The sequence below is a fragment of the Neofelis nebulosa genome, chromosome 3 (assembly GCF_028018385.1).
Source record: "Neofelis nebulosa isolate mNeoNeb1 chromosome 3, mNeoNeb1.pri, whole genome shotgun sequence".
Taxonomy (NCBI): Eukaryota; Metazoa; Chordata; class Mammalia; order Carnivora; family Felidae; genus Neofelis; species Neofelis nebulosa.
Window position 1 is genome coordinate 205260641 of NC_080784.1, and position 27592 is coordinate 205288232.

At 49.3% G+C, this 27592-nt stretch overlaps 1 protein-coding gene across 3 annotated transcripts in view; it reads right to left on the reverse strand.

The window, feature by feature from the left end:
- Positions 1–15523, reverse strand: part of HTT (huntingtin) — a 151034-nt gene extending 135511 nt beyond the window's left edge. The window contains exons 1-2 of one of the 3 annotated variants that reach the window (XM_058719605.1): positions 15061–15501; positions 763–846 (exon numbers count right to left, since the gene is read on the reverse strand). In XM_058719605.1, coding sequence (XP_058575588.1) covers positions 763–846; positions 15061–15290 — 314 coding nt within the window. In that variant the 5' untranslated portion in view covers positions 15291–15501. Of the gene's footprint in view, positions 1–762; positions 847–15060 lie in introns of all 3 variants that reach the window. The other 2 variants (XM_058719606.1, XM_058719607.1) reach the window with 2 other exon arrangements.
- Between the last annotated feature and the right edge of the window lie 12069 nt (positions 15524–27592).

Here is a 27592-nt window from a genome sequence, read left to right on the forward strand (position 1 = left end):
ATCAAGAGTATTTTTCTAACAGATTATAGACAGCTCTGCCCGGCTTCCAAGGAGGAGGATAACAATTATTTGCTCCACGGGAAAGAAAAGCTAGAAGTATTTCCCACCCATCCAGTCAGGTAAGAGAATTCAGAAATCTCAGGTACCTCTGTCTCCTGCTCAGCCATTAGAAACGGGCCTGAAATATTTACTATCCACAGCCACTGGGAACAGCATTTAGAAAGACAGACAGCCAAAAGCAAAGAGAATGAGGAGACGTGGCACAGCCACAAAAGCAGATGCCACTGGTCCGCCCCAGAAGAAAGATGGAGCAAGGGAAATCGACTTATAGTCAACCGCCCGCAACCCCGCCAACCCCAAAGCACAGATGAGCGGGCAGCCCCCACTGGGACCAGCAGCCACAGGGCGCCAGTGACAAGCAAACAGAAGACACGTAACTGGACAGCCTCCTGTTGTTCCGGTCGCTGCGATAATGTAAAAATACCAAACAAAAGATAATTTTTAAATGATTACAGTTACAAGAGTGCTAATTAAATATAAACGTGGTGCTCAATTATCATAATGGTTACAACTGTTGTACATAAGATTACAAACAGAAAACACTACTCATTATAGCATCCGGAGAGCCTTGCTATATAGCCAGAAATGTGGGAAGAGAGGCCTTTAAATGTTTTAAGACAACTGAAGAGACAAGCATTCTAGCCCGTTAAGAATGGAAATCTACAGTTTTAATTTTTACTAGAAAGTTCAAAGTGCAATTACCTGAGTGACTGTGCCACTATGTTCTCACATATCGTCAGACAGTGATTCACACGGTCTTTCTTGGTGGCTGAGAGTTCTTTCTTTCTAAAAGAAAATAAAAAGGAAAAGAAGTGAACATGTGTTAAAGTATCCATTCCATTTATTTCTACACATCATTCATTCAGCCCATAAGCACTTCTGGACTACTAGGAATAAACCATATGCCCATGCCGGTGGGCAGGGTGGAGTCAGCACGGGGAGGCACGGACAAGTTCAACCAAAGGCTTCCTAAACTATGTGGCACAGAAAAGTCAGGAGCTGTTACTGGTGCACCTACTCTCCCCATGTGAGAGGAAGTGCAGTACAGTGACTCACCCAAGGTAATCACACCGATGGTGGGCCTGCGATTCAATGAAATGCAGTACCAAACCTACTCTTCAGACCAAGCCGCCTCCACTGCTCAAAATCACACTGTTCACTGCCTGCAGACCTCATGCTCTCTACTAGGTATGAAATAAGGTACAGGGGGGCACCTGGGGGGCTCAGTCAGTTAAGCGTCCAACTTCGGCTCAGGTCACGATCTCACAGTCTGTGAGCTCAAGTCCCGCGTCAGGCTCTGTGCCAACAGCTCAGAGCCTGGAACCTGTTTCAGATTCTGTGTCTCCCTCTCTCTGCTCCCTCCCCGCCCGTGCTCTGTCTCTGTCTCTCAAAAATAAGTAAACATTAAAAAAAAAATTTTTAAGTAAGGTATAGACAGTGACTAACCGCTTCTACCTCCCCAGACAGCTAGAAATAAGCCTCTGGCCTCAAAGCCCTTCTTGAAGCTTCCCATGAAGACTTCTGGAGCCAACACGAGGAGACAAACAGCCTGGTCAAGACCAAAGTGAAGGCACTTGCTTCCCACCCAAACCTACAGCTTCAAATGGCTTCAAGGTATGTACCTGCAACATAAGGTACAGACAGATGATCCAAAGAGGAAGCCAAAAATTAAACCAGGCTTAAGAGCTACATTCAGAGAAGAATTTGAGTGTGGCTACCAGTACATGGCACTAACTAAAAATACACCTAAACCAGAAGACTACTAGTTTTTGAGGAAATTATATTACCAAGGTGGGGGGGGGGGGGGGGCGCCGAATCTAACCTACGAACACCTGTGACTATTTAATCCCCAATGCAACCCTCAGACTCCAAAAAGTGCACCTGAAGGGACAGGCTATTACAAATTGTACAAATCCAATGAAGGCAAAGCCTCCAAAAGGCACTTCAGGGGCAAGGAAGAGCCTCGGAAGCAGGAAGCCAGTAGCCAAAAGGAAGAAGAGAGAGGGGTTCCAAACAGGAAAAGAATCAGAGCCTGAGAGAGAAGCCTAGCTCAAGGCTAGCAAGGAGGGGGCTTCCCAATGACTGGCCAACCAGAGTTCATCGTTACAGGACTGGTGAACGTGTGTCTCCTACTGGTCTCTCTCCTAAATGAGTTGTTTACCGACGACTTAATATTGCAGACTGCTGGCTCGGCATCCACCCAAACACCATCCTTTCTCCTTGGACACACACCCCCAGTGAGAAGTTGCACTGCCTAGCCTCCCTGCAGCGAGGGAGGGGCAGGCACACTTAGTTCTCACAGACAAAATGGGAATGGGAGTGATAACGTGGAGCATGTGCCTCACTGGCTGACCCTGGGGTGTCCCCTTCTACTTCCCTCCAATTGGATTTAATTTTTTTTTTTTTAACGTTTATTTATTTTCGAGACAGAGAGAGACAGAGCATGAACGGGGGAGGGGCAGAGAGAGAGGGAGACACAGAATCGGAAGCAGGCTCCAGGCTCTGAGCCATCAGCCCAGAGCCCGACACGGGGCTCGAACTCACGGACTGTGAGATCGTGACCTGAGCTGAAGTCGGACGCTTAACCGACCGAGCCACCCAGGCGCCCCTACTTCCCTCCAATTGGAACAAACATGCCTAACACCCAGTTTTTGATTACACGGAGAAAGACAAGATGGCAGAAAAACAGCATGGAAGGAGCCTGGGTCCCTAAGTGACCACGAGGAACAGAGGGTTCTCACCTCCCACCCTCAGGAGCCACCCACTTCAAAGCACTATGATGGAAACAACCCAAATATCCTTCACCTGGTGGACGAACAACCGCCACAGACACTGGACTACTGCTTGGCAGCAGAAAGGAGCAAACCACTAACATACACGAGAGTGAATCTCGCACCAGATTCAAGACCACAAAGTGGGGAATTCCATATATAGGATGTTCGGGAAGAGACAAAACTACAGGAACAGAAAGTGACCAGTAATTTACAGGGGCTGGGAGAAGAGTTGGCAGCAAAGGGCAAGAGGAAGCTTGAAGAGTGATGAAGCTGTTCTAAACCTCCAGCGTGGGAGCAGTTACGGGGCTTTACGCACAAAACTCTACACTAAACAGGGCACGTTCAGCTATTTGTAAATCACACCTCGAGTTAAAGAAGAAAAGAGAGAGTGCATTGAGAATTAAGATGTTCTCTTCCTTAACCCCCAGGTTAAAGTCGCCATTACAACAGCTTAGAGTTTACCCAGTTTAAGACCACCATCAAGAAAATTAAAGAATATTGACTATTTTAAGTAAGCATTTAGGAAGCAAACAAACTCACCTACCCATTACCTTTTGATTTCCAGAGTGAAAAATCTGTCTAAGGCCTTAAATGAACTGAATTCACACACCAAGGTACCAAAAAAGAGTCAAAAAAACCCAATAACAAAAAAAATCAACAGCTTCCCAGTAATTACACACATGCCTGATGGAGAATTGGCAAGGTCCACGCAACATTTATCTTTTCAGAAGTGACAGGTACAAATATTAGTCTTAAAAAGAACTTTGTCTCCCTCCTCAAATATGGGATAAGCCAAAAGAATCCAGTGAGCAGTACACAACACAGTTGTCAAGGCCTGCACCTTATTTCATGGAGACCTACACGGCTGTCCCCCCGCACCTTGCCAGAACTTAAGCAAACGTTTATAAAATGAACAAAATGTCTAAGACAGAATATGGATCTCAGCCAGCAAAATAAAAATGCATTTTTCTGTGGTCTATTTCAGTCTAGCTGCCCTTGTGGAGCTCCTTGTGGGGCAAGCCTGTCTTATTCGCCCCGGGCTCCGTCCCCAGGCCCTGCCAGCCAGCACCTCCACCGCACTCCTTGATCACAACCCCTCCTGCAACTATCTCCCTGGGACGACAGACTAAGAGCAAGGACCATATTGTAAAAAAGCTGATAAAGGAATGGATGAACCAGCATTTTCTGTGGAAGATTAAGTAAAATACACGTTAAAACAGACTCAAAAGTTCTGGAGTCAGTCTTAACAGATTCCGAAGACTGATAATTCCGAAGTTAGATTCAGAAGATAAATGATAATTACTTTAAACCCAAGTTTCTAGACCCAAAAGATGAAAAAGAAAGAGAAACAGCAAAGCTTAAAAAAAAAAAAAAAATTTAATAAATTAAAAAAAAAAAAAGCCACATACTCAAACTCAAACCCTGTGTGGACCAGAAGCTGGAGCCGGTGGAGTCCCTCTGGCTATAATCAAGATAATCAATCACAGGCCTTTTAACGAGATCTCCAATGATTCTCACTATGCAAAAGAGGACAGTATACTTTCTATCTTGGTCAGCTTAACAAGAAAGCACAAGTTTTAAGTTTCTCTTCTTACCTTATCCACAACCACTTCCTAGCAATGATAAAATTTTAAACTTTTCCACACTCAATAATCACAAAATTCTGCAGGTAGACAAAGTCTTCAATGGTTGCTAAACAATAATTAGGAAGTACTTATTTTGTGTGAGAAGCATAAAAAAACCATCTGATCGCTATCAAATATTTTAATTTTGCTCTATTTTTCTTAAATCCATTGTTATTGCTAACATGGCTAAACATGTGTGAAACTAACACATTATCATTAAAGAACCACACAATTTCACTACATCCAAGTCAAACCCTAAACACCTGCAAGTGTAACCAAAATCCTGTAAAAAGTACCTCCTCTTTCATCACACTGAAGAATACCCACATTTTAAAGCGTGAGGATCAGACTTTACCCTCAGACACCCCAGCAAAGAGACATTAACCAAAAATATGAGAAAACGAAGAAAACAATTCTTCCAATATGACCTACTGACAGCTGTCAGGCCACCAATGCAATGAGGAAGCAGAACGAGCCACTAAGCACTTGGTGCTTAAAACTTCCAAACTGGGGTTCACCAGCCCGTTAGAGCGCGGCCTCAGGCTCCTTTCCAACCTTTCCTCAGCCAAGCTCCTCAACCTTCAGGGAACTCTGGCCACTCCAAATAACTCCGTTGTTTTGGGCATACATCTTCAAACTCAATTCTTGTATGGTCTGTGGCTCCTGCTTGAAACATCCACTTCCTACCTTATTTTGCCCAGTAAGCTAATTTGGAAATTGAAGAAAATTACAGCTGCTTCATCCCCCCCACGGAATTTAACTTGATGAACTGGCACGTCAGACTGACTTGTTCTACAGGAAAAGTAAGGATGGAAATTAAGGTGGAAATGGAGCCGCCTTGCTCTGGGCAGGAACTGGGTGAACAGGGTAAGCAGTCCTGGCTCTTCCAACTTCGGTAAACGCAATCACCTTCACTTCACCTTCCATAATGCGAGCAAACTTCGGTCAGCCCTTCCTACCACTTACCCAAGCGTTCTGCACATAAACACATTTGCAAGGAGTCGCACGGAAAAGGCAAGGACACTACGGCACAGCACAACCATGTTAAAACAACTATCAAAGAATTCTAAAACTGGGAATTTGAGCCCTCATCTAAATTCTTATTTTTAGTATCATGTTATTCTAAGACTATGCTTGAAAAATACGATTCTGCGGGGCGCCTGGGTGGCTCAGTCAGTTAAGCATCCGACTTCAGCTCAGGTCTTGATTTCGTGACCCGAGGGTTCAAATCCCATGTCAGGATCTGTGCTCACACTCGGAGCCTGGAACCTGCTTCAGATTCTGTGTCTCCCTTCCTCTCTGCCCCTCCCCTGCTCACGCTCTCTCTCTCTGTGTCTGTTAAAAATGAATAAACATTAAAAACATTAAAGAAAAAAGAAAAATGTGATTCCAGGTTGAGGGCTGGCGAGGGAAAGGCCCAGACTACACACAGAACTGAAAAACATTGCTCATCTTGCCCTCATCCTGCCCTTCGTACTCACTTTCCGAGCAGTGCCCACACACCCCAGCCGGCAAGTGGGACTGAGGCCTCCCGACTCCCCAGCAGCTGCCGCTTCACTCTAACATGAGTGCTCCTACAACATTAGAGCCCTTTCAGAGAGATTTTAAGAAGAAATGGGAGGGGCACCTGGGTGGCTCAGTCGGTTGAGCGTCCGACTTCGGCTCAGGTCATGATCTCGCAGTTGGTGGGTTCAAGCCCCACGTCGGGCTCTGTGCTGACGGCTCGGAGCCTGGAGCCTGCTTCGGATTCTGTGTCTCCCTCTCTCCCTGCCCCACTCATGCTCTGTCTCTCTCTGTCTCTCAAAGATGAATAAACGTTAAAAAAAAATTTTTTTTTTTTTTAAAAAAGAAGGAATGGGACACCAGAAGTCATTTTAGAATTATGTGTCATACATAATTTAAAAATAAAAGCGCTATTTGATTAGGGGAACCAAGGACTACGATTTCCCCAATCGACAACAAAGTCTTTCTTACTGGTGATCTAACTGAATACAGCAACAATCACTAACTGAAAAAGGTACGTTTCAAAAAACCAACCTGTTAAGCTAAATGACAAAAGCCTTTTATTCATTTGTGTGTGTGTGTGTGTGTGTGTTGTTCTCTACAATTTTATCAGAGGTGTTAAGTCTGTGGATCCACCACAGTCCAGACACAGAACACTTCCCTCACCACAATGGTCCCTCTTAGAGCCACACCCACCACACGCTCCCTAACCCTGGTGACCACTCATCTAGTCTCTACGCCTAAAACTGTGTCCTTTCAAAAATGTTACACAAAAAGCATTACAGAGTATGTGGCCTTTTAGGATTGGCTGTTCTCACGGGCATGATTTCCTTAGGAGTGACATAAGCTGTGACAGATATCAGGGTTTATTCCGCTTTACGGCCGAGTAGTTTCACCACTCACCTGCTGAAAGGCACCCAAGTTGATTCCAGATTCTGCCATTACGAGTAAAGCTACTACAAACGCTGTGTACAAGTTCTTGTGGGAACACAATTTTTCACTTCTCTGGGATAAATGCCCAGGAAAACAACTGCCGGGTCAAACAGTAATTGTATGTTCGGTTTACCAGAGACTGCCAAACCGTTTTCCAGAGTCGCCGTACCGTTTTCTACGCCCACGAGCACTGATTACGCGGCCGAGACCAGCACTGCGTGCTGTCAGAGTGACCTTTCAGAAACATGAATCAGATCACTTGTTTTACCACACAAGCGTGCATCTGGCCAGAGTGAGCTTCGAAGTCCTTACTCCGGTGCACAAGGCCCCATCTGGCTGCCCCTCACCACCTCTCTTCTCCCCCGCCCCCAACTTCCTCTCCTATTTCTGCCCTTCATTTTGCTTCAGCCACCAGCCTCCTTACTACTCCTCAAATACAGAACGCGCAGCTACTTTTCTGTTCCCTCCACCTGGATCTCTCTTCCAGATATCCAGATGCTTCCTCCCTCCATTGTGCCCCAGCATCACCTTCTCAGCGCACTTTATACCCTAAATAAAACTGCACACCCCTGCTCCCCCTTATTCTTTGTATATTTGTTTCTCCCCATAGTATTCATCACCATTGGTCTTGCTCACTGCTATAACCCCAGGGCCCAGGACTGAGCCTGGCACAAAACTGGCCCTTCCAGGTCACCTAGTCCAAGCTCCACTTTAGTCCTCATTCCCAGTAACTGGGAGCTCTCCATGCCCCCTGAAGCTCACGTGTCAAGGTGACAACCCACTTTGCAGCCACACAAATGCCCAATGGCCCTGGGGCAGAGAAGTGACACTCCTCAGCTACACCTGGACAAAGCAGCCCAAATCTTCCCTCCCAAATACTGGCGGCATTGTTAGCAACAGAGCCTGACCATCTACGGTGGGGCTTTTTAAGATTTAACATGAACAGACTGCTCACAGAATTTGTCAAAATGCAGCCTCTAGGGGCGCCTGGGTGGCTCAGTCGGTTAAGCATCCAATGAGCCCTGCGTGGGGCTGTGCTGACAAGCTCAGAGCCTGGAGCCTGCTTCGGATTCTGTGTCTCCCTCTCTCTCTGCCCCTCCCCTGCTGTGCTCTGTCTCTCTCTCTCAGAAATAAACATTAAAAAAAAAAAAAAAAAAAAAAAAGCTTTTTTTAATGAACAATAAATAGGGGCACCTGGGTGGCTCAGTCGGTTGAGTGTCCGACTTCGGCTCAGATCATGATCTCACGGCTGGTGAGTTCAGGCCCCACGTCAGGCTCTGTGGTGAACAGCTAGAGCCTGGAGTCTGCTTTGGATTCTGTGTCCCTCTCTCGCTCTGCCCCTCCCTCGCTCATGCTGTGACTCTCTCTCGAGAATAAATAAAACATTAAAATAAATAAGTAAATAAGTAAAGAAAGAAAGGAAGAAAGAAAACATTTAAAAAAATTTTTAATGCAGGGGCGCCTGGGTGGCGCAGTCGGTTAAGCGTCCGACTTCAGCCAGGTCACGATCTCGCGGTCCGTGAGTTCGAGCCCCGCGTCAGGCTCTGGGCTGATGGCTCGGAGCCTGGAGCCTGCTTCCGACTCTGTGTCTCCCTCTCTCTCTGCCCCTCCCCCGTTCATGCTATGTCTCTCTCTGTCCCAAAAATAAATAAAAAACGTTGAAAAAAAAAAAATTTAAAAAAAAAAAAAATTTTTAATGCAGACTCTGATTCAGTAGACTTCAGGTGCAGAAAAGATTGCACACTCCTTATAAGCTCCAAGTGATGCAAACTGCTGGCCCTAAAGACACTGCACTTCAAGCAGCAAGGACCTATGGCAGACCACGTCTCTAACACATATTCCGGCACCCGAGCTGATTCAATTCAACGCAACATTAAACAGGGTCTTATACTGTGTTTTATTTCTCCTTCTCGTCTGAGTAAGACTAAATGTCCTGACGGTCGGCCCATTCCAAGGTAGTTTACCAAGCGGCTGGCTCCCTTTCGGGAGCTACAGGTAACAGGGGTCGGGACTCTCTCAGGTGGACAGAATTCATCAGCGGGCCATTTGAAACCAGGACAATGTGAAACCTTTGCCACGAAGTTCCAAAAGTCCTTTTTTAAAAAGAAATTCGGGGGCGCCTGGGTGGCGCAGTCGGTTAAGCGTCCGACTTCAGCCAGGTTACGATCTCGCGGTCCGTGAGTTCGAGCCCCGCGTCAGGCTCTGGGCTGATGGCTCGGAGCCTGGAGCCTGTTTCCGATTCTGTGTCTCCCTCTCTCTCTGCCCCTCCCCCGTTCATGCTCTGTCTCTCTCTGTCCCAAAAATAAATTAAAAAATGTTGAAAAAAAAAAAATTTTTTTAAAAAGAAATTCGTGTCAATGTACGAACTGTCACTGAATTATACACTTTAAAATGGTTAATTTTGGGGTGCCTGGGTGGTTCAGTCGGTTAAGTGTCCAACTCTTGGTTTCAGCTCTGGGAATGATCTCACGGTTTGTGAGTTCAAGCCCTGCATGGGGCTGTGCACAGACAGCACGGAGCCTGCTGGGGGTTTCTTTCTCCCTCTTTCTCTGCCCCTCCCTGACTTACACATTCGCACTGCCTCCCTTCCCCGTCCCCTCAAAAAAATAAATAAACATTAAAAAATAAAATAAAATAGTTAATATTATGTTATGTGAATTTCACCTCCAAGTAAATAAACAAGAACTTCCACAATATTATACAGCAATCAGTAAGAATTTTATGCACTACTATGGAACAATGTCTATGAAAAATACAGGGTGATCTCAATCATGAGAACAAAAACAGGGACACATTTAAATGCTTGAATATGCATTAAAAAAAAATCAGAGAAAACGACAAAAGACATTTAATAATTGTTATTTTTAGGGAAGGAGACTAAAGACAGACTAGGAGGAGGGCTTTGTTTTGCATCTTCTGAGCCGTCTGAAGATGTTTTACGATGTGTATGTGTAACTTTTATAATTTTTTAAACTAGTTAATAGAAAGGAACCAGAAAAGAAATGGTTCACAAAAGTGGTCCCATCCTATTTAATCTAGGGGTAAGCAAACTACAGCCTGCATGTTTTGGGCCAGTCTCTGAGCTAAGAAATGGTTTCACATTTTTAAATGGTTGATTAAAAAAAAAAAAATCAAACAATAATATTTCATGACATGTGAAAATTATATGAAATTCAAATTTCAATGTCATCAATAAAATTTTATTGGGACACAGCCACACTCCTTCATCTACATGTTACCCCTGGCTGCTTTTATTTTACAAAGGCAGAGTTGAATAGTTGCAACAGAGACATGGTGCCCACAAAGCCTAAAAATGGCCGACTATCTGACCGTTTACAGAATAACTTTGCCAATGTTCACAGATTGGAAGACTCAATATTGTTAAGGCGCCAATACTCCCCAAATTGATCTACAGATTCAATGCGATCCCCATCAGAATCCTAGCTGGCCTCTCTGTAGAAACTGACAATCTGATCTTACAATTCATACAGAAATGCATGGGGTCCAGAGTAGCCAAAACTATCTTAAAAAAGAACAAAGTTGGAGGACTCAAATTTCGTGGTTTGAAATTGCGATAAAAAATACAGTAATCAAGACTGTATAGTATTGGAAGAGGATATAGACATTTGGACCAATGGAATAAAGCTGAAGGTCCCGAAAAAAATCCATACATTTATGGGCTATTAGTTTTTAACAAGAGTGCCAATACAACTCAATGGGGAAAGAAGAATCTTTTCAATAAACGGTGCTGGGAGCGCTGGAGATCCACATGCGAAAGAACGAAGGTGGACCCTCACCTTACACCATATATACAAATTAACTCGAAATGGGTCGGACCTAAATGTAAGAGTAAAACTTACAATTCTTAGAAGGAAACACGGGAGTTCTACATCTCTGTGACCCTGAATTAGGCAACAGTTTCAAAGATATGACACCTAAAGCACAGCGACTGAAGACAAAATAGAAAACTGGACTTCATGGAAATGAAAAACTTTTGTGCTTTCAGTTCAAAGGACACTACCAAGAAAATGAAGCGACAATCCACAGAAAGGAGGAATGTTTTTAAAAATCATATATCTGATAAGGGTCTAGTGTGCAGAACACATAAAGAACGGTTTCAATTCCACACTAAAAAAGACAAGTCAGCTTTGAAAAACTGGAAAGCACGAGGGCAAGGCCTTACAAACTAAGGACAAGAAAGCGGGGCGCCTGGCTGTCTCGGTCCGTAAGGCGGGCGCCTCTTGATCTTGCGGTCACGAGTTTGAGCCCCATGTTAGGTGCAGAGATGAAAGAAAGGAAAGGAAAGGCAAGAGGCCAGGTCCCTCATCTTGGTGTTCGGCTCCTCACGCAGACTTATTCCTGTCTTGTAATAAGATCTCGCCTGCTTAGGCCGCTGCAGCTGGAAGTGCCCTGGCTGAGAATGCCAACTACAGCTACGTCACCTCACGCTTAGCAGAGAGGAACAAGTCCTGCTGGTCCCACCTTCAAAATTCAGTCGCTCGTCACCCGCCGCTGACAACATCCTGGCGGAGTCCACCACCCTCTGTCACCTGACCACTTTAACAGCTCCCTAACCGGTGTCCTGCCTCTGCCCGTGCTCCCCTTCACTGTTCTCAGCCAGTGTTCCTCGTAAAATGGAACCAAGATCCGGCCGCCCCTCTAACCAAACCCTGCGATGACTTCCCACCTCACGCAGAAGGAACGCCAGGGTCCTTGATGCGCCCACCAGGAAGGGCCTACCGATGCGGTGTGGCGCTCCCTCCACCTCTCCGACCTCACCCGCTGAGAGTCTCCCTCTCACTAATTCAACCAACCAAACGAACCCCTCGGTCCTCCTCAGACAGGGGGCCTTGGGACCTGTTCTCCCGCCCGGAATGCCGCTCCCCCACACACCCTCACGGCCAGACCGCCGACTCTCTTTCACGTGTTTGTTCAAGAGCCACCATCTCAAGGACCTTCCCTGGAAATCCTCTCTAGAATGTCAACACCTTATCAACCCTGACGTCTGCTAGTTCCTTTCCCTGCCTCGCCGTTCCTCCTTCGTTTATCGCTAACATACTTTCTACTTTGCTTATCTATCCCGTTTATTGTCTATGCCCCTCACTGAGATGAAAGCTTCAGAGGGCAGAGCTCTTTACCCGTTGATGTTGACGGCTGTAGCCCTGCAACTGTTACAAGAGGCACCCGTCAGTTGTTGAGTAAATACTTATTGATGAATGAATCATTAAAGCTAGGGGGAAACGACAGGAAGTCTGAAGGAGAGTAAGACAGAACCAAAGGCAACTGTCAACTGCCTCAAAATTACAGTTAGGATGGTCCCAACCTCTGGCGCCCCTGCACGCCAGCCTTGCTGAGACCACAGCCAGTCCCACCCAGAGGCCCTGCATCCCACGTGCTGGGCAGAGAGCAGGCACCCGGCTACTTCGGCTGCAGCCCACACACGGCTGTGACGCTACGGTTTCACACAACAGAGGAGGAGAACCATAAAAATAGGACAGAGCCTTTCCAAATTGTTTCTGGACGATCCGGGGAATGGGTTTTTCAGCTGAAGCACCTGAACAGAAATGCCAAGATGCAATTCTGAGTTGACTACTCAAAATTAATGAATACCTGCTTTCTCAACAGCAAATGTCTGAAAATATGATATTTGTGCATTTTATTTAAAATAACTACAATTAGGGGCGCCTGGGTGGCTCACTCGGTGAAGCGTCCGACTTCGGCCAGGTCACGATCTCGCGGTCCGTGAGTTCGAGCCCCACGTCGGGCTCTGTGCCGACGGCTCGGAGCCTGGAGCCCGCTTCCGATTCTGTGTCTCCCTCTCTCTCTGCCCCTCCCCTGCTCACGCTCTGTCTCTTTCTCAAAAAGAAATAAAAAAAAAATAAAACAAAAAAAATAAAATAAAATAAAATAAAATAACTACAATTAGGCCAATGTAGCTGATTTCAGAGCATGCTAAGGACCTTTAAAAGTTACTGTTCTGAAATGCTTTTGCTTTAACTCATATATGCACGGATTGAATCTGTAAGGATACACAAGGAGAAAATAGAACAGAGCTTGCCTCTGGGCACAGAGTTAGGTGCTCAGGAGAAAGAAAGGAGCGGGAGAGAGACATCTGAATCATTACCTTTTAGTAACTTCAGAATTTGCATCACATGAATGTACTACTTACGTGAAAATAATAGGTTACGCTTTGAAAACAAATCAATCACACGTCACCTTAACATAAAGTAATGAGACACCATCTACTTTTGTCAAGCCAGCTCTACAAGGAAATCTCTTTATATCCGTATTTTGAAGTTAAGCAAATTCAGGTTCTGTCAGAGCAGTGTAAGAAACAGATGGCGTATTTTTAGACAGACCACGTGTTCGAACAAGCCTACAGACAGTGACAGCACTAAGGTCTCCCTTCCCACCCGAGCCCTGCTTTATGCTTCCTGTTAACAAGAGCCAGGCAGTGTGTGAACTTCCACGGCATCCACCTCCGGGATGAATTGTGATTCTGGAATGAATTACGATTATAAATTAGCTGCTGTAGAAATAAGTCAAATTGTTTTAATTTTTTTTCTCTAAATATCCAAACATAGAGAAATATCCAATATTTGTCTAAATATCCAATATTTCTTCACCTCTTAGAAGAAAAATTAACTTCTCAATTTTTCAAGTGTCTATTTATTTGTGAGAGAGAGAGAGAGAGAGAGAGAGAGAGAGAGAGAGAGAGGGAGAACATGCACGGGAGGGGCAGAGAGAGAACCCCAAGCAGGCTCTGTGCTGTCGGTGCAGAGCCCGATGCAGGACTCCATCCCGCAGGAGATCATGACCTGAGCCAAAATCAAGAGCCTAACAGGCGCCTCTATTTCTAAGTTGTATCCTGACGGATAAGCCAACGTTACTCCCCATAATCCTCACTTTCTAATTAAACGCTCAGGACACGGCAAGGATCACATCAGCAGCATCACAAATAAGAAAACCTTACTAAAAATGGATGAGTCGTAACAGAGTGAGTTTCTTAAAGACCGCCTCTCAAAAAGCGTCCTCATCAAATGCCACCTTGTACACATCCAGATGGAAAATAAAATGCCCTGGAGGGGGAGAAAGGCCTGACCTGCAGCAGGGTGCTCCCAACCCCTGCTGAACTGAGCTCAGGAAGACTTCAAGGGAAAGCGCCCGGGTGCTGTCAGAAGGTACGGTCTCTCTCTGTTTCAAAAATTGTCCCGGCACAAGCAACAGAGACCCCCAGCTTTCCGACACTACCAGATGTCACCAGTGAAGGCGACAGGAGCCGCCCGCCGGGCCCGCAGGCAAGCTGGACCACGACCCCGGGGTAGCGCGCGTCATTCAACCCCCCGCAATTGACCTCTCCCTGGGCAAGGGGCTGCTTTTATTTCCAACTGAAAGCAGGCGATAAGCCTGTCAACTCTTCCTAATACTTGGGCCAATTTTCTGATTTCTCACTTCTTCATAATAACCTTCTGAGCAGCTCACCACCTACTTGGCAAACCCAACTCAAGCGTCTGCAGACGAACTTGGGCTTAGGCCAGCGGCTCTCCTGCCGCTGCTACCGATTCCCGAAGTAACGGAAGTGCCCTGGGAGTGACAGCCTCGGGTCACACAGGCTGTTTCAAGAGCCCCCTGGAAAAGAACCTCCCGCTGGGCCGGGCCCGCACGCCCGCGCCCTCCCGCGCCCTCCCGCGCCCCGCCACCCTAAAGGCATGATGTCATCGCTGTCCCCCCATCACCCCAGCTCCAATGCCTGGCTCCTCGCGAGGTGTCCTGCGCCCCAGCGCTCCTCCCTCTCAGAGAGGAGGAGAGTGAAGGCAAGGGAAGGGAAGTGGCGGTCTCGGCTCTCCCAAGTTCTGCTCACAGCACAGCCCGTCTCTTGCAAATAGAAAGCAGCAAGTTCCTTCCCTAACTTCGCACGCCGGGAAAGGCAGAGGGCCGGGGCCGAGCCCGCGTCGGTGCCTTCGGCGGAGGCCCGTGAGGCCGTGCCTGCCTGCGGAGCGGCGCAGACGCACGCGAGGGGCCCCGGGCAGGGCCCCGGGACGGGGTCTCGCAGCACGAAGGGCGACGATGCGCCCGGAGCTCGGGGGCCGCGGGGCCGGGGGTCTGCAGGGACGCCGCCGCTCCCGGCCGTCGCGGGGCCGGAGCGGCAGCGGGCCCATACTCACGGTCGGTGAAGCGGCTCCTCGGCCACGGCCGGGCCGGGGGGCGGCGGGGGCGGCGGCGGGGGCGGCGGCTGAGGCTGAGGCAGCGGCGGCTGCGCCTGCGGCAGCGGCTGAGGAGGCTGAGGCGGCGGCGGCGGCGGCGGCTGCGGCTGCTGCTGCTGTTGCTGCTGCTGCTGCTGCTGGAAAGACTTGAGGGATTCGAAGGCCTTCATCAGCTTTTCCAGAGTCGCCATGGCGGCCTCCCGCACCGCGGGGACAGCCCCCGGAGCCCTGGAGCCGACTCGCGGCGCCGCTCAGCAGCGCGGCAATGAATGGGGCTCGAGGCCGCAGGCAGGAGCGGAACCGAGGCTCCCGGCCATCTTGGAGCCGTCCCGGCAGCCCCCGCGGCCGTACGTCCCGGGACGCTGCGCCGGCGGGGCGGGGCCAGGCCGGGCCAGCGGGATTGACAGCCAATGGCGGCGACCTCTGCCAATGGCCGGCCGAGGCGCCGGCCCGGCCCGGTCCCGCGGGGGTCACCTCTCTGGGCCGCGGCTGAGATCACCGCGCGGCTGAGATCACCGCACCGCCCTCCGGAGGGGGCGGGACCGAAGGGGAGAGGCGGGGCAAGGGGCGGGAGCGGCGCCGTAGGGGGCGGGACAGAGGGCCGGCGGAGCGGAGCGGGGCGGGGCGGGGCGGGGCGGGGCGGGGCGGGGCGGGGCGGGGCGGATCGCGGGGGCGGGGGCGGTGGTGGAGAGAGGGGCGGGGAGCGGGGCGGCAGGGGGCGGGACAGAGGGCCGGCGGGGCGGGGCGGGGCGGGGCGGGGCGGGGCGGCACCGGGGAGCGCGGCGGAGCGAGCCCGGCGGGCAGGGCAGGGCCGGGTGGGGCAGAGCGGGGCCGCGTCCCAGCCCCTGGGGGTCCGTCCGGGCGGTGGGGAGCACAGGTGCCTCGCCTCGCTGAGTCTGCAGCGCGAGGGGGAGTGGAGGGTAGGCACGGGGATAAAAATCTGCCTGGTCGGTGCCTGCTACCCGCAGAGGCTGTGGCTGGTGCAGCAAGGAGCAGCTTTGACCCCAGAGATGGCACCCGCAGCAATAACTGCCCGATCCTAGCGGGTCCCCTTCAAGGAGACTACTGCTCCACAGAGGTCTGCAGGGCACCTCCTGCTTGGGGTGGGGCAGGCCGGGGAGAAGGGTCCTGGAGCGGAGGTCGGTGAGTCAGCAGAGGACCACAGGGGACAGTGGGGCATCCAAGGGCAGCCATCCAACCTTACTGGCGGGGAGTGGGTTCGCCCCAGAGAGAGCTGCCTGGGAGGGAGGTGATGCATGCCTAGGAACCTCCAGGGCCCACTCAGGGCAGCGCCCTACTCTGGACCCACAAGCCACAACTCCCCTTTCTCTCACAGCCTGTCAGTTGTCCCAGGCGGTCAGGTAAAGGGAAGCCCAGCAGCACCACAGAAGTTGTCCCTGAGGGGATAGCAACAAGGCCCTCCTTCGGGGAAAGGGCATCAGAACATCATGCCACCAGCCTCCAGGTCCCAGTTCCGTGATGTTAATAAAGACCTTGTCCACGGGGCCAGGCCACGTGCCAGCTCAGGCACAGCAGGCCACAATGGCCGAGCTCCAGGCTGTCAGGTGCTGTGGTCCGCTGACGTTTAAGACAGCGCAGTGACCCCCTCCCAATATCCATGCCCTTCTGTAGTCCTCTCCCCCGGAGTGTGGCCTGTCCCTGGTGGCTCGCTCATAACCAAGTGAATAAGGCAAAGGTGACATTCGGGATTAGGCTACAAACTGCTGTGTCTGTGTTGGGGGAGGCCACGTGGCCAACAGTCCGTGAGAAACTCCTGCTGCCTGGAATGGGGATATATTGGTTGGCACTTGAGAAGTCGTTTTGGGTCATGAGGATGAAAACCACATCCTGGCAGGATGGAGCTAGACGGAGCCAGGGCCCAGATGACTGGGCCATTCCAGCCTGGCCTGCCTATCTCTGGACTTCTCAAAATCTGTGAGCCAGAAACAATTCTATTTTGTTTAAGCTCCTGTTACTTTGGATTATTCTGTTTATATGCTGCTAGACCAAATTCTAAACCGGTCCAGAGAGTTTGAGTCATGAGACCTTATTTGCCCACAAGAGATCATGGCTGTTTCAGCCACGGCAAGAAGTCACCTGTCCAGAACTTACTATGATCCTGACAGGAAATCTTCCAGGAAGGCCTTTTAGAAAGGGACTGTCATCAAAGCAGATTGTGTTTAAATTCAGAGAAAAGTTTGGCATAGTCCAAAACAGAGCCATTAAACATGAGCACAGGTGGGTGTGCAATTCGGCCTGGTGTCTCCAAAGCCTTAAAAACAGGCATAGTCCCTGGGGCTCCTGGGTGGCTCCATCGGTTAAGCGTCTGACTTCGGCTCAGCTCATGATCTCGGGGTCCGTGAGCTAAAGCCCCACGTCGGGCTCTGTGCTGATCGCTGGGAGCCTACAGCCTGCTTCAGATTCTGTGTCTCCTTCTTTCCCTGCCCTTCCCCCGCTCACACTCTGTCTCTGTCTCCCCAAATGAATAAACATTAAAACTTAAAAAAAAAAAAAAAAAAAGACAGGCATAGTCCCTGAACAGTAAAGACACTTCTGGTAATTTACCCCAGGGAAACAGTCACGTATACGTGAGGACCAGCGCTTATTACAGCAACACTGAGGACAAAAAACATGCAAACAACGTCAATGCTGGACAGAACAGGCGGCTAAATGTATCATGATCCATCCACAGGACTGCAGTCGCTCAGATCCTGCTTTAGGAGAGCATTCGTGACACGGGCAAAGTGTGCAAGGCGTGAGCACACTACAATGCATTGCATGACCTCCCCCCCTTTCTTTTTTTAAAGACGGAGAAGAAACAACACACACACACACACACACACACACACACAGAAAAGGGACCTGGTCAGTAAGTCTGTGACAGTGACTCTTGTGAACAAGGAAATAATAGGTGATTCGTATCTTCATCTTTGAGTTTTTTCTGTATTTTTCAAATCTTCCACAACGAACTTGTACTATTTGGTAGAAAAGAATGTAAAAGAGTAGGTTTGGGTGGGGGAGCTAAAAACGAAAGCCTAGCAACACACTGGTGACGGATCCTGCCGAGGGAGAGAGGGAGATATTTACGGTGCAGCTGGGGGCGGACGCACACTCCGGACCCCAAACCCGGTAGGAGTCCCCGGGGTGCACGGCAGGGCCACAGGGAACGAGGTGAGTGGGCCGGTGGCTCCTGCCCGTCTCCCCTGAAGCTTCCTTCCAATTGAGAGAGAGCTATTGCCATGTATCTTAATTCTACGTAAATGCACACACGTGCTGCAAAAGACACAGACACGGTGATTGTGGTTCTGAACAATCAACATTTGTTTAAACTGACTCCCACCTCTACCGTGTTTTCTTACTCTTCGTTGCCTCCTGCATCTCCGAGCTTCCAGCTGGGGTCATGGTCTTCCGCCTGGAAAACACCACAGAGACTTGCTTTTACAGGGCACCTTTTATCGCTGAGATCCCTCTCAGTTGACCTGAAAAAACCTTTACTTTGCCTTCATTCTCAATGGAGTTTTGGTTGTGTGTAGAGTTCAAGGATGACAGATGTTTCCTGTCAGCAGATGAAAGGCCTGGACACCACTGTCCTCTGCTTTTCATTCTGCCTGTTGAGGAGTCGGCTGTTGGTTGAATGGTTGTTCCTTGAGGTGATGTGTCTTTTTTGCCTCTCTGTCTGCATTTAACCTTTTCTTGCTATCTTTGGCTCCCTTGGTTGTGCTGCACGTGTATGGAGAGAGGAGCCGGCCTCTTGACGGTGAGGGATCCCGTTCAGTGATATAGCAGTCAGATGCTCGGCGGGAAGGGCTCGAAAGGCTGGCTGATACCAGTTCTGGAAGTTCTGGGATGCGAGTTCCCTGGTGAAAGATGTCTGGGATCAGGCTGTTCTTTTCATCAGCAAAGCCGTTCCCCGGAGCCTGAAGTCTGCCACTGCTGCGTGACCAGCCGGGGGCTCCCGGTTCCCTTCGGATCCCCGCGAACATGCATGTTGACAGGGAACGAGGTCCCTCTCCTGGGATGCTTCCGGTGGCCGTGGCCGGCTGGCCTGTGTGGAGCTAACACACAGCAGGAACTTGAGACAGGTGCTTCTTCTAATGGCCTTCTGCCTCCACGTTTCTCCATTCGCTCCACTGTATGTCCACACTGTGTGTCCTCTACATGGTGTTGGTCGTTCCTGGCTTGCTTAACAGTCGGGCTTCTTTTCTTTCTTTTTATTGTTTTATTTTTTTAAATGTTTATTTATATCTGAAGGAGAGAGGGACGGACTGTGAGCGGGGAGGGGCAGAGAGACACAGAATCCAGTGCAGGCTCCAGGCTCCAAGCCGTCAGCACAGAGTCCAATGCGGGTCTCAAACTCAAGAACTGTGAGATCGTGACCTGAGCTGAAGTCAGACGCCCGACCGAGTGAGCCACCCAGGCGTCCCACAGTAGGGTTTTCACTGAATCTGCTTGGAATTAGTTGGGTTTGATGGCTCTCAGGTTTTGGAAAAACTGGACTTATTTTACTGGTTCTCTCCCTGGCCGTTTCCATTCTGTTGTTCAATCCTTGTTTCACCATTAAGTTCTGGACATTTTGTAGTTTCCTGTACTAGAATGCCTGATCAGTTCTACAGGATGCCGTGTCACTTGTTATAGTTTCTAGTTCCCTGCTGAATTTGTCATGCCTTGAACATCACGTGCACAGCTTTTGAAGACTTTGTGTCTCCTTGATTTCCATTTCCCGGAGCATCTAAGGGCATGCGTCTCCTGTCTGAAGTTTCTGCTAATTCTCATTTGTATTGTCACATCTCCTGTCCCTGCTTCTCTTTGCTTGTATACGGGACATTGTATTTGGAAACCATTATAGAATAACTTGAAGCTTAAGGTATTGTCTTCCTCCAGGGAATATTTTATTTGCAATGCTGGGCAACTTGGGACATGAGAAGTCCCAGGGCGTCTTAATCCAGGTTGCAGTTATGAAGTTCTCTGGGCCACTCCAGAGCTGGCTTACTCCCAGGTCACCCTTTTTCTTGGGTGGGCTGGACCCCAAAGTGGAGACTGAACCGCCTGGGGCCCCAGTCTTGGCACTTTGGATTTGACTTGTGTTTCCCCTGCCTCAGCCTCTCAGGTGTCTTAGGATCCTCCCCGGTCCCCCCACAGCAGGAGGAGCCCTGGCATTTGGCTCGTCTCTCTAGGTTCCTACCCTCTCCTGGCTTTCAGCCCTGACAGTTGCTTACTCTCTTGATGTTTATACTTGTCAGAAGGTAGGTCCATATTCCCTAGCCCACCCTTGCTGTATGTGGAAGTTCTCCTCTACATATTAAATAGGATGTTGAGAGTGGTCATCCTTCTCTCATTCCTGATTTTAACATGAATGCCTCCAGTGTATATGGGTAAGTTGCTGCCTTCTGGGCCGATATGTCTATTCCATTGTACTAAAGAAGTATTTATTCAGTTTATTGACTGAATGTAACATAAATAAAATGAGTCCCTGTCCTAGGCAGCCCTTAACCCAGTGGTGAGGCACAAGCCATAGTGAATTCTTGCTTCTACATCCAACTATCCACTGCATCCAACTATCCAACAGCACAGAACTGTCCACTTCCTCCGTCTCCACACGTCCAACCTGCCCAGCCACCGATGGCCCCCACGTGGCTCCTTCCTTCCACTCCTGCTGCCCCAAACCCTGGCTTCATGCAGCAAACGGAGTGCACTTTTCTTACCTCTCTTACACACACGTGAAGTTAGTATGCAGCGGCCACCCAGTATACCTTCCTCTATATTCAACAATGGTTAACGTCTTGTCGTATCCACCCCCCCTCCACCCCTGCAATCACTGGAAAGTACGTTGAAGACATTGTCACACTCTACCGAGCAATACTTTAGGAGATGCCTTCAAAACTAATGGCCACAATACCATTTTCACATAACTATCTAACATCACGTAAAATCCAGTCCTGAGTGAAATTTCCAAATGGCCCCAATATGTCTTTTAAGTTTTTTAAAATGAGGATCCAATCAAGGTTCATGCTTTGCACTTGGGTTGTTATAATTTTTTATGGATAGTTCTCCATTGTTGTTGTTGTTATTGTTGTTGAAACGACACTGACCTTCTAAAGCATCCGGGCCAGTTTCTCCCGGAACATCCTCCCTTGTGAATTTGGTTGCCTCCTCGAGATGTGGTTTGACTTGTTCCCATGTCCCTCGCATTTTCTGTAACCTGGAAGATTGGTTGCACTGCCCTATACTTTAGCCACTAGCCACATGTGGCTATTGAGTACTTACTAACTGTAAGGGCGCCTGGGTGGCTCAGTTGGTTAAGCATCCGACTTCGGCTCAGGTCATGATGGCTCGAGAGTTTGAGCCCCATGTCAGGCTCTGGGCTGACACGCAAATTCTGTGTCTCCCTCTCTCTCTGCCCCTCCCCCGCTCATGCTCTGTCTCTGTCTCTCTCTCTCTCTCTCTCTCTCAAAAATAAACATTAAAAAAAATTTTTTTTAAGGTAATAACTCTGAACTGAGATGCGCCGTAAGTACAAAATACACCAGATTTCAAATACTCCGTATAAAGTAAAGAATGTAGAATATCTCATATTTATACTGTTTACTTGTAGAAATAATATTTGGATATATTGGGTTAAACAAAAATATTAAAAGCAGTTTCTTTTTACTTTTTAAAAATTACATATGTGGTTCACACATTGTGTTGCACGGCTCTGGTCTGGAGGCCAGCTAGGCTCCGTCGAGCCCTTTGGGAAGGAGGCTGCCCAGGTGGGGCTTGTCCCAGGGTCAGGCTGCCCTCTGTCAGCGGGGCCGTGTGGGGTCACTCAGGAGAGCTGGTAACCGCCAGATCTCTCCCGTGTAAAGTACCTTTTCCTCTACAATCAGGAGGTCCTTTGTGGCTGTTCTCTGCAGTTCTCCGGACCTGTGAGAATTCTCCGTTACCCAGAAGCCTTCCACCACTGGGTCTGGCACCCCCCCACCCCCAACGAGCCCGGCCCGAGTTGGCTGTGAGGCTGGGAGCGGCAGAGGGGCGGCTGTTGCAACTCCCTCGTTTCTTCTGCTTTAGCTGCCTGGCTGTCCTGTCTGAGGGACAGCTTGCCCCCCCATGTCGCATCCATTCCCTCCCTCCCTCCTCTCCTCCCAATCTTAAAAACTGTATGTGTCACAACCAGTTTCACCATTATTCTTTTATGGAAGCTCAAGTTGTCCCCAGTTCAACGCAAGCCCCTTCAAAGTAGCTCCTGTGTCCTTTTGACACACCCCGTCATGTCTCGAGCACTTTCTCATTTTATGTCACAACAAGATGTTCCCAGCCCGTCCTTCCTGCCTCAAACCTGGAATCGGCCATTTCTCTAAGGAGCCCTGACTCTTCGGTACATAATGACGTCTAGAAACGAAGAGCTGGGCTCCACGCATGCTCGCTGCTGTGGGGGCGTCACTGCTTCTGGGCCCTTCAGAGCACGCAGAGCTGGGGAATCATGAGTAGCTATCTCAGTTCAATTATTTTCATTCTCTTTCACTGTAGTAAAATATACAGAGCATAAAATTGACCATTTTAACCATTTTCAAGTGCACAGTTCAGTGGCACCCGATTCAAATTTATTTTAGAGTCTTTTTTAAGTTTATTATTTTTCTATTTTTTAATGTTTATTTTTGAGAGAGAGAGAGAGAGAGAGAGAGAGAATGAGTGGGGGAGGGGCAGAGAGAGAGGGAGAGAGAGAGAGAATCCCAAGCAGACTCTTGTGCTGTCAGCGCAGAGTCTAACGTGGGGCTCGGACCCACAAACCACGAGATCGTGACCTGAGCCGAGATCAAGAGTCAGACGCTCAACCGACTGAGCCCCCCAGGCACCCCTCACATGCCTCGTGTTATAGATGATGAAACACAGACCCAGGAGGGGTGGTGACATGAAGTGACGGGCCGAGTCCGGATCACCAGGTCCTAGCGCTGACGCCCCGGGTAAGGTGAGCACTAACGGGAAACTTTGAGTCGGAAACTCTTAACAACAGTATGCTCACAATCCAGCAAGAACCTGAGGCGGGCGAGCAAAGATTGGGGACAGTACTAGCCAGGACCGGTACGAACACACGCAAACAGGACTCCAAACACCGTTAGTTGAATAGATTCTTGTCACTTTTCTCAAGAGTGATTTGGCAGCATCCATCAAAAGATTTAAGTACACAAACCATTTGACTTAGCATCTATTAAGAGTGTTACTGGGGCGCCTGGGGGGCTCGGTCGGTTGGGCGTCTGACTTCAGCTCGGAGATCGTGATCTCGCCGTTTGTGGGTTCGAGCTCCGCGTCGGGCTCTGTGCCGACAGCTCGGAGCCTGGAGCCCGCTTCGGATTCTGTGTCTCCCTCTCTCTCTGCCCCTCCCCGGCTCGCATTCTGTCTCCCTCTCTGTCTCAAAAATAAGCAAACATTAGATATTTTTAAAAAAATTTTTAAGTGTTCCTCTAGAGACATTATTAGATAAGCACTCAAAGATGGAGGTACAAAGGTGTCAATCAAAGTAATAATATCAAAAAGATGAAACGACATCAATGTCCAACATAAGGCATTTGGTAGAAACATTCATACTTCTGTACATCAGAATGCCCAAAAGCCATTAAAAAATGACACATTCAGGAGGATGTGGAGAACCTGGAACCCCGTGCACTGTCGGTGACAATGCAAACTGGTGCAGCTACTGTGGAAAACAGGATGGAGGTTTCTCAATTACCCAGCGACCCAGCAGTCCCAATTCTGAGCATTTACCCAAAAGAATTGGCACCTGGGCCTCAAAGAGATATCCGTACACTGTTCACAGCAGCGGGATTCATAGCCGCCGAGAGGTGGAAACCCAAGCGCCCGTCGGCGGATGGACGGACAAACAGTGTGGTCCATCCACACAATGGAGTGGTATTCAGCCCTAAAAAGGAAGGAAACCCCGGGGCGCCTGGGTGGCTCCGTCAGTTAAGCTTCCAACTCTTGATTTCGGCAGGTCACGATCTCACAGTTCATGAGTTCGAGCCCTGAGTCGGGTTGAGTGCTGACAACATGGAGCCTGTGTGGGATTCTCTCTCTCTCCCTTTCTCTCTCTGCGCCTCCCCCCCTTCCCCCCCCTCCCCCGGGCAAATAAATAAGTAAACATTAAAAAAAGAAAAAAAGGGGGAAGGAAATCCTGCCACCTGCCACCACCTGCATGAACCGTGAGGACATTATGCTCCGTGAAATGAGCCAGTCATGAAAGGACAAATGCTGCATGATCCCCTTTATATGAGGTCCCTAGAGTAGTTAAATTCAGAGAGACAGAAAGGACATGGTGGGAGCCAAGCGCTGGGGGGAGAAAGGAAAGTTAGTGTTTAATGGGGACAGAGTGTCAGATTCACATCAGTCTAGAGATGGGTAGTGGTGACGGTTGCACAACAATGTGAATATACTTAATGCCACCAAACTGGACACTTAATGTTAAGAGGGTACATTTTATGTATATGTATGTTTTGCCACTGAAAAAATAAAGAAAAAGAAATACCTCATTTCTTTTTTTAAATTTTATTTTATTAAAAAAAATTTTCATGTCGATTTAATTTTTTGGGAGAGAGAGACACACACACACACACAGAATCCAAAGCAAGCTCCGGGCTCTGAGCTGTCAGCACAGAGCCCTACACAGGCCTCGAACTCATGAACTGCGAGATCGTGACCTCAGCCGAAGTCAGATGCTTAACCAACTGAGCCACCCACGTGTCCCAGAAATACTTCATATCTAATGAAAATCTTTACCAGAAGAAAAACCTAGTTTTTGATGAAACTAACAGGGAACTTTGAAGACATTTTTGGTGGGAGAGGAAATTTTTAAAAATTTTCAGAAGGGCAGTTTGTTCTCATAGGTATATAACATACATTCTTTTAAAATGTCCTTATACCTTTTTTTAGTATGTAATTGTGCTTTATTGGGGGAAAACAAATAATTTTTACAAGACAGGGTTTATTTTTATCTTTTTTTTTTTTTTAGTTTTTTTTTTAAGTTCATTTATTTGTTTTAAGAGAGAGAGAGAAAGAGCATGAGCAGGGGACAGGCAGAGAGAGCGAGAGAGGGAGAAAGAGAATCCCAAGCAGACTCCACTGTGTCAGCACAGAGCCTGACATGGGGCTTGATCTCATGAACTGTGAAATCACGACCTGGGCCGAAATCAAGAGCCAGTCACTTAACTGCCTGAGCCACCCAGGAACCCTTGTTTATTCTTATCTTAGTAATAAACAGATGCGGTCGACAGAAAAGGGCAGACAGTGCTTATAAAGGAAACAGCATTCCTCTGTCCCTTTTCCACCCATCCCAGTGGAAATGGGCAGAACGCCCACGGAAAGCCACTTTGAATTGCTTTAGCTCTTTCTTGTAGTGTTTACATCAACCGTTCATACACTTTAACCGAGGGAGTCCCTGCTACAAATCTATACAGGGATGTCCATCCCACTGGTGTTTATAGCAGCAAGAAAGCTGCAAACAATGATTGTGTGGATTGTCTGATACATGATGGCCTAAATGTGCAGCAAAAGATAATATTTGAATGACATGGCAAGAAACAAGTTAACTACGAATTATATAAATATAGAATAAACTGCTGATAGGGATTATCTTTGGACAGTGGCTGATATTAAAGGTGAATTTTTCATTGTGTAGCCTTTACTTTCAAAACTCTCTTCAATACATGTGTACTTGCTTATAACCAGAGAGGGAAGACAAGTCAACACATGACGTTCCGGTCTGAAAAAATCCTCCCTAGATTTGTTGCCTCAGTCAGGACTCTTCGCTTGGTCTTGGAGACACTCAGCTCAGACTGGCTTAAGCAGGGGGAAAAAAAAACGAAAAACAAAAAGGAAGTAAGGACTGAACTGGTCCCTGGAGCTGTGCACAGCCCCCCAACCCTGAGGGCAGACGGCCCCTCAGGCTCCCCTGGGGCCGGGGCTCTGCAGGCAGGTGGCTCCACCCCCACGAGGGGCAGGAGTGTCCTCGGAAGGGATGAAGGCAAGCTGGAGGACCACCGCCCCTGTGCCCACACTGATGGAAGTGTCCGGAAGGCCTCAGAACATAAACAGGTGGTAGGAATAAAGGTGATTTTTATTTTCTTTAGACTTTTTTTTAGAAAATTTTTTAGATTAGTCTAATTTTTTAGAAAATTAGACTGTAATTTTTACCAAGAGCAAGCATTACCCTCCCACAGTTACTAACATATTTACTGAGCGGGTAGCACGTACCAAACGCTCTACTGAATGCTTTACGAAGATGCTGAAGTTTCTGTCCCCACCTCCTGCCGTCTCCATTCTGGAGACGAGGGCCCCCACCTGAAGAGAAGCCATCTCTAAAATAAAGGTAACTTCTCTCTCCCCTCACCTGGGTATAAAGCACGCTCGGGATCAACGTCTGCTGGTCTCCAAGGACAAGGCCAGGCGGGGGCTTTCCTTGAAACACTGGCCCAGCGCTACTGTGCTCCAGCGGCTGACAACACGTGTGGAAAACCAATTTCAGACACGCCGTGATGCCGACGGCACTCAGAAGCACCTCCGGGCGCAGGTCTCCGCCAAGGCAGAGCGGGCAGCCGTCCCCCTGGGGACATGTGGCGGACCCTGGCTCACTCTCCTGCACACCGCCGTGGGGTGGTGTCCCAGCATCCAGAACAAGTCCTTGCCGTTGGCTCAAGTCGCCGAGGTCTGGGCCCTGGCTTCTCACCCCACAGCCCCCGCTGAAGGCCACACACACGTGGATACGGGAGAAAGCGCCAGTTCTGCACCTCGGGGCCACCCGCAGAGGTCTGTGTGCACCCCACCCCCGGGGGCTGCACAATGCCTGTGGGTGTGAGCGCCCCTCCCCGGGCAACAGAGCCCACGTTTCCACCTGAGGTTTGGGGCTCCGCCTTCTTCTCTGGGCAGCAGGGGCTGAAGGAGAGTTACTGACCTCAGAATTCTGGGGGCTCCTGCCGGCTAGGCGCCAACCAGCGCTTGGAAGGGGGCTCCTCGCCCACGACCACCTCCCACCTGTGCGTCAGGCCGGGGAGCCCCGAGGTCCCAGAGACTCACTGGGGCTGCCGCGGTTGGGTGAGTCACGGCTGCCAGCCACGCCCTGGCCTCAGGGTGCTGGAAACACCCCTGGAAGGTGCACGGCAGCCACAAGGACGGGCACGCAGGCGGAGACACGCCCCGGCGGGAGAATCTTGGTGACCGAGGCGCAGATGTCAGCCTGAATGCAAGCGGGAGAAGGCTTTGTGACGCTGGGGCCCTGGGGAAGCCGGGGCCGGCCTGTCCTCTCCCCCTCAATGACACCGGAGGGCACTCTGGGCTGAGGAACGGAACCCTCAGCTCTGGACACTGGTGGGCAGACGCCCAAGCCCTCCCCTCTCCCCTCTCCGTGGCACAGGTCCACCCCTGGGGGTCTCAGCATCCGGGTGGTGCACAAGGGCCTTCGTCTTCAACCCAGCTTTGGTGACAAGGTGATTCACGTATGAATATAGAGACGTCTGCAGACTCATGAGGC